We start from the raw sequence: 6,722 nt of genomic DNA, 5'->3' as shown, positions 1-6,722 counted from the left end.
CTTCCGGCTCTCTGCCTCTTCCTCTCCTCCTCCTCCATCATCATCATCATCATCATCATCATCACAATCCCAGGCCCAGCCCCCGGGGCTCCCTCCCTCAGCTTCCGGGAAGGAGAGCAGCAGGAGGAGGGTCAGTGGAGATCTGCCCCCTAAAATGGAGGAGATGAGGGCCAGCCAGGCTCCCCTTTGTCCCCTGGAGCCCAGACCCTGAGGAAGGAGGAAGAAAGGGCAGAATCAGGAGGAGAGGTCTGTAGAGGAAGATGGGAGCCTCTTGGGGGAGATGGTTGGTTGGAGGCTCCATTCGGAGAAAGGGAGGGAGGCTGAGAGAGTGGGGCTTCTCCTGGCCTCCTCCTTCGCAGGGTTGTTGTGAAGAGTGAGGAGGGAAGCAGCTTGCCTTTCTCCTTTAAAGCCCTGGAGGAGATGCAAGACCCAGGGCTCCTTCTTCTTCTTCTCCTTCCTGCTCCCAATGACTCTTTCTAATAATAATAATAATAAGAAGAAGAAGAAGCTTTATTTGTATACCGCTTTTCCGTGGATGATCAAAGCGGTTTCCAATATCAGATTAACAATACATAACACATCATGACTGCTTCTCTCCCCTCAATAGGGTGGTTGGGAAGAAGGCTCTTCTTCTCTGAAGGTCCTCCTTCTGCCTCCTTCCTTCCTTGGGCCTCCAGCCTTCCTCCTCCTCCTCCTCCCTCCAAAGGGTCTGCCTTCTTCCCTCCTGGGCTCCTTCCAGGGAAGCTTGGCTCTTGGCTCATGAGAACTCATTGGTTCTCAACCTTTGGCTCTCCTAAGGTTTTGGACTTCAATTCCCAGAAGCCTCAGCCAGCTTTCCCAAATGATTAAGGATTCTGGGAGCTCTAGTCCAAAAGGCCTGGAGGACCCAAGGTTGAGGAAGGGGCAGGGCTTCCTCCTTCTCCTTCCACTTCCTGCCTCTCTAAGCCTCCCTCTCTCTCCCTTTTCCCCTTAGCTTTCCCTCTGGAAGCCCAGGCTGCCCTCCTCTCCTCTCCCTCTCCTGCCAGGGCAGGACTGGCATCCAGAGAGGGGTCTCTCCTTCCCTTCTTCCAGGACATGACTGGCATCCAGGCACCCAGAGAAGGGTCTCTCTCCTTCTCTCTTTCCAGGGGAGGACTGGCATTCAGGTACCCAGAGAGGGGTCTCTCTCTTTCCCTTCTTCCATGACAGGACTGGCATCCAGGCCCAGAGAGAGGTCCATCTCCTCCTGCTTCCTGTGGCTGTTGTTGTGATTGTGGTGGTTGTTGTGAATGTGATTGTTGTTGTGTGCCTTCATGGGTTTTCTGGGCAAGATTTGTCCACAGAGGTTTGCAATTGCCTTCCTCTGAGGCTGAGAGAGTGTGACCTGCTCAGAAGCCACTCCAGAGGGTCCCACATGAAGACATACAATGTAATAGACTGGCTGAAAGGGGAAGATGGGTGGCAGGGAGAGGAGAAGGCAGAGAGAGGGAAAGCAGTCCAGGGTAAGTCAAGGGAGGACGAAAATGTTTGGATTTGATTCCAAGGAGGGAAGGGAACCCTCTGCCCCAAAAACAACAGGGACAGTTTCTAGTCGCTCTTTCAGTCACAACCGTTCTCATCTGTACAGAAAAAAGAGCCAGTTTATAGCATAGGTTTGATTTTCAAACATTAAAAGGGTGTTCATAATGGGTGCTTCACAGAACATCTTTGTTTCCTTGTAGGCCTTGATATTTGGCTGCAGTTTGGCCAGTCTTTTTCTTGAGGAGAGAGAAGACAAAAGAAATGCTTCAACTTCAGGTAGTATCTGCCTAGGAGCACCATTCAAAATCTGGAAAAGGAGGGTTCCAAATCAAGAAAGCTTCCCTCGTCTGTTCAGGTGCAGAGCAGAGGAGAGTTCAGGGAAAGAGGAGCCATGAAGAAGGAGGGTCAGGAGGAGAAGCCGCTCTGTCCAGAGGGTCAGTGCCAGTCCTTCAGGCAGTTTCTCTATGAGGAGGCTGAGGGGCCCCGAGGGATTTGCAGCCGACTCTCCAGTCTTTGCCATCAGTGGCTGAAGCCAGAAAGGCACACCAAGAGTCAGATGCTGGACCTGGTGCTCCTGGAGCAGTTCCTGGCCGTCCTTCCCCCAGAGATGGCCAGCTGGGTCAAGGAATGTGGGGCAGAGACCAGTTCCCAGGCGGTGGCCCTGGCCGAAGGCTTCCTCCTGAGCCAGGCAGAGGAGCAGAAGCAGCAGGACAAGCAGCAGGTGAGAGCCTTTCAGGCTGGGACTTTAAATATATCATTTGAAAAATAAATACCTTCTAGTTCACTGACCAATGTTTTCTGTAAATCCTCATTAGAATGAACATCCTCCTCCCTTCAAGCTTTCCTTCCTTCTCTCATCCTTCCCTTTAAGATTCTTAATTCTGTTTTTGTCCAGGACCTGTTTGGAGAAAATACCATTGAATTCTTGGAGGCAGAGAAGATGTCCTTAGACTCCACACAGAGGGCGCAGTCTATGCAGATCCCACAGAAGGGCTCAGGAAAGGCCATCTCTTTGGGTAAGGATGAAGGACGGCATTCTTTGGTTTCCTCTCCTCAATATACCTGTAATAGACAAGTTGCCCTGGGTCTGTCTCTGGGGTGATGCTGTCAGTTCCTCAAAATGCTGGGCCCTGGGAGGGCAGCCAAAATTGTATCCAATGGGAAAATTAATTTGGTTCAATAAAAGATTGCAAGAGGGCTTTGGTAATGCTTTTAAACATTGGTTCCAACTTTCGTCTTCCAGGTGTTTTAGACTTCAGTTCCCAGAAGCCACAGCCAGCTTGGTCAACAGTATGGAATTCTGGGAGCTGAAGTCCAAAACATCTGGAGGACCAAAGTTTGGGATCCACAGCTTTAAAAGCTGTAGTCTAGCCTATGTATAATGGTTTTAAACTAAAGAATTCTGGGCAGCAGATTCCAAATTAGTTTGGTTTTATATAGAATAGCAAAGGGAAATCAGCTTTCACTCAAAGACACTCACCCACCCACACATACAAGAACTAGCAATGTTAATGTGGAAGCTGATAGCGATTTCAGAGGGTTTAAGAGAGAGCAATACTTTGGAGATTATATCTATCCAATTTAAAGCTTAATTTGGGTGTCATCCTGATCCTACCAGAAAGTTTTTGTCGCTGAATTTGCTGCCCAAATACAGCCCAAATACAGCAAAATGCAGCAGTTAGGTTATTGCCCGAAACATTTTGACATCCCATGCAATATTAAACGAATTGCACTGGATGCCAATGCATTCTGGCCTGAATTCAAGGATCGAAGTAAATAGCAGTAGTGTTAGACTCAGACCTTATCTGGAATCCTGTGCCCAGTTCTGGATGGCACAGTTCAAAAAGGATATTGATAACCTGGAACAGGTCCAGAGAATGGTGACCCAGATGGTCAAAAGTCTGGGAAACAAGCCCTCTGAGGAATGACTGAGGGAGCTGGGTGCTGTATATACCTGACTATAAGTTGACCTCATGTATAAGTCGAGGGCAGGTTTTGGGACCAAAATTAGGGATTTTGATATGACTCATGGATAAGTCGAGGGTAAAATTGAGGGGCATGTAACACAGGATGCAAAGGATGATGCAAAGAAAAACAATGTCAAAGAACATACAAAATGCCAGCAGACATTAACTGTGCTCATACTAAAGGATATATGAATGGAATAGTAGAGGAGGGTCAGAACTTCCAGGACAGATTATGGTCTTTCCTTTCATCAGGGAATGGGTCCTTTTTAAAATAAGTATTAAAGTATAGTACTTATATTGACGTGTGGATAAGTCAACACAGGTTTTTAAGTTCAATTTTTTGACTAAAACTTCTAGACTTACTGAAAGTATTTTATGTAGAAGATGGAGCTAGTTTATTTTTTCCTGCTCTTGAGGTTACAAAATGAACCAATGGATTAAAGTGTGAAGAAAAGAGATCCCAGCTAAACATTGGGGAGAACTTGTAATTGTTATTTGATAGTGGAATAGGTTGCCTCAACGGGAGATTAGCACTGATATCAGATTCATTCTGATGCCAATCCCCCCCCCAAAATTTTTAATTAAAAGTTTTGGTGACCAAGGATTTCATCCAAATCTGTACACATCCATAGTTTTAATCCATAATTTTACTTTTTAGAATTATTCAGTTCTTATGTTCTTAGACTGTTTTTTGAATTTTTTAATGTAGATTTTAACTTGTTTACACTGATTTCATTGTGAAGCACCCAACACTCCTATGATGCAAGATGGAATATAAATGTTTTAATCGGATAAATAAAGAGAAACACTCTTAGGCCAGTCTATAATTTTTTTTGTATCTCTGTCAACCTCATGGTTACTCAGCAAAGACATCCAAAACATCTGGCTTTAGCTTTCTTGTGCTGAATTTGGAAAAACCCAAATCAGTAACTGAAAGAATGGTAGAGAAGATTCACTTTTGCCTTTTGTGACCCTCCCAGGAGATGAAAGACTGCCAGGACCAAGAACTATTGACTCAGCTCTTAATTCTGATACTTCTGAGAGCCTCGATCAGGTAAGGGTAGGGTTTGGTGTCACTCGGTAAAACTTGTAACTGGTAACTTGTGGTGTCGCCTCCCATTCTTCCCATATCCAACCATACAGAATCCTCAGGTACTGTTCTTTGTACTCATGTTACTCATAAATTGGAATTTCCATATATCACTAAATGTATTGGTAACAGTTGTGACATAAACAACTAGCAAAATTAAAATTGTATCTCTAAATTACAATATCATATGCACAACCTAAATGTATTTGCATGTACATAGTTTCATGTATTTAACGTTAACACTTTGTAAGATGTGATTTTTTAAAAATAATATTTTAAAAGAATTGTAAAAATAAAAAATTATTTAAAATTAAAAATTTCAAATGTTTGTTTTTAAACGAAGGAGCTCCCCTTTCTCCTTCAAAAGGGTTTTGCCCCACACACCAGGATCTCCTCCCTGTTTTAATGAGACACAGGCCAATACCATAGCCATTTCTGCCAAAAGGTAGATGTTTGGGGAGCAGTGGTGTCACACTTCCTTTGGGTGTCACCTGATGCAAATCCGCACCCCTGCACACCATAGGGACACCCCTGGATAGGGGACAGGATCCCTGGAGTGTCAAGAAGGGTTATCCTGTACCCTCTTCTTTTCCAAGGACTGGAAACATTTTTTGTCTTTTTCTTTCCTTCCATCAGACTTGTGCAGCGTGCCATTTTTAGCAAATTTAAACAGCGAAAAACTCAAGTTACACAGTTTTCTGCTCTGACTGGGTAATAATTTTGGTTCACAGACACCATTTCTTCTCCTAGGTAACTTTTGAGGAGGTGACTGTGTCTTTCAATGAGGACGAATGGGCCTTGCTGGATCCAAACCAAAGGGCCCTTCACAGGGCAGTCATGGAGGAGAATTTGGCAATCCTGGTCTCTCTGGGTGAGGCTCCCTCTTTCTCTTGGCTGATTCAATCTTTTTGCTGCTGATGCTCAATACCTATAGTCTCTTTCTGCCCTCAAGCTGTAATTCTGAAAGCTGAATCACTTTCTACCAGGTGGATCTGCCCCTGAGGATAAAACAACCAGTGGCTTAGCCCTCGGAAATCAGTCAAGATCTCATTCGATATAATTATTGTCAAATGTATATATCAGCTTTACAGGGTGTGTTTCAAGGCAAAGAGCTGATCTCCATAGGCACACTGTTTCAAACCACTGATTTTCCATTGATTGTATTTATTTATTTATTTATATCCCGCCTCTTCCCTTTTGGGGATCTACCCATGTGCTGAATAGATTAGGCTAATAATATATTATTAGCCTAATCTATTCAGCAGATGGCTAGCTCTCTTCTATTTCTTTTTTTCCTGTGTTCTAACTGACAAAGGCAGGTTATTTCTTTCCTGAATATGAAAGTCCATATGTTGTGGGACTGTAACTCCTGGTTGGGAGAAGTTGTACTTTTGGGGCCGCAGGCCACCAAGAGTGACATGTAGCCCACCTGACTTACTGTAAATAGTTTTATTGCCAGGAATGCTCCTATAACTGTTTACATGAGAAACAAAGCAAAAGGTTCCTGCCCACAAGGCTTACAATCTCAACAGAACAAAAATATTATGAATGTGTTAATCAATATAAACAAAATTAATAAGATATTAAGGTTGTGAAATCTGTATAGCAACCAGCTTGTTCGAAAATTGTTGAAATGTGCTGAGTTGAGCTAGTGGTCACTCAGAGACATTGGAGCCCCACCTGCCTAAAATTCCCTGCTCCAACTGGGGAATGTTGATGTCAAAAATATCTTTCATCCAGGTTCAATTTTCTCTTGGCCTGTGGCTAAATTGTTTCTGTGTTTCTCAGGCGGTGATGGACACGAGAGAGTGAACATAAGAGAATCAAATATGTCTTTAGAGGAAAGAGCGAAGTGTCACATATTTCAATTTCAACAGAAGAAAGAGAGAGGAAGTAAAATCAACATTCAAGAAAATAAGGTGAATCAAGCTTCTGCTTCTCAGGCTGGAAATTTCTGTGGAAGTTTCTTCCAAGAAAAAAGACAGAAAGGAGAAGAACAGAGTAAATGTATTTATCTTGAATGTGGGAGGAGCCCCAGTTGTAAAGAAAGCCTTGCCCTTCACCAGGAAATTCATGTACTGTAGAAAGAATTTACACACAAAAAAGAAAAAGTGAGTTCTCAGGGTGTGAAGAGACATTAAGGTGGAGATCATATCAAAGCCCTG

At 43.9% G+C, this 6,722-nt stretch overlaps 1 protein-coding gene across 5 annotated transcripts in view; it reads left to right on the top strand.

Moving 5' to 3' along the window:
* LOC121921988 (zinc finger protein with KRAB and SCAN domains 4-like) overlaps positions 1–6,722 on the top strand; it is an 8,494-nt gene extending 1,772 nt beyond the window's left edge. The window contains exons 1-7 of one of the 5 annotated variants that reach the window (XM_042450825.1): positions 124–246; positions 1,701–1,776; positions 1,856–2,221; positions 2,396–2,516; positions 4,448–4,521; positions 5,308–5,428; positions 6,346–6,722. In XM_042450825.1, coding sequence (XP_042306759.1) covers positions 1,762–1,776; positions 1,856–2,221; positions 2,396–2,516; positions 4,448–4,521; positions 5,308–5,428; positions 6,346–6,641 — 993 coding nt within the window. In that variant the 5' untranslated portion in view covers positions 124–246; positions 1,701–1,761 and the 3' untranslated portion in view covers positions 6,642–6,722. Of the gene's footprint in view, positions 1–123; positions 247–1,008; positions 1,146–1,446; positions 1,482–1,700; positions 2,222–2,395; positions 2,517–4,447; positions 4,522–5,307; positions 5,429–6,345 lie in introns of those variants that run through there. The other 4 variants (XM_042450824.1, XM_042450826.1, XM_042450827.1 and 1 more) reach the window with 4 other exon arrangements.

This window comes from Sceloporus undulatus, chromosome 2 (genome assembly GCF_019175285.1).
Source record: "Sceloporus undulatus isolate JIND9_A2432 ecotype Alabama chromosome 2, SceUnd_v1.1, whole genome shotgun sequence".
Classification (NCBI taxonomy): Eukaryota; Metazoa; Chordata; class Lepidosauria; order Squamata; family Phrynosomatidae; genus Sceloporus; species Sceloporus undulatus.
This window is presented reverse-complemented; position numbering and strand designations above follow the sequence as displayed.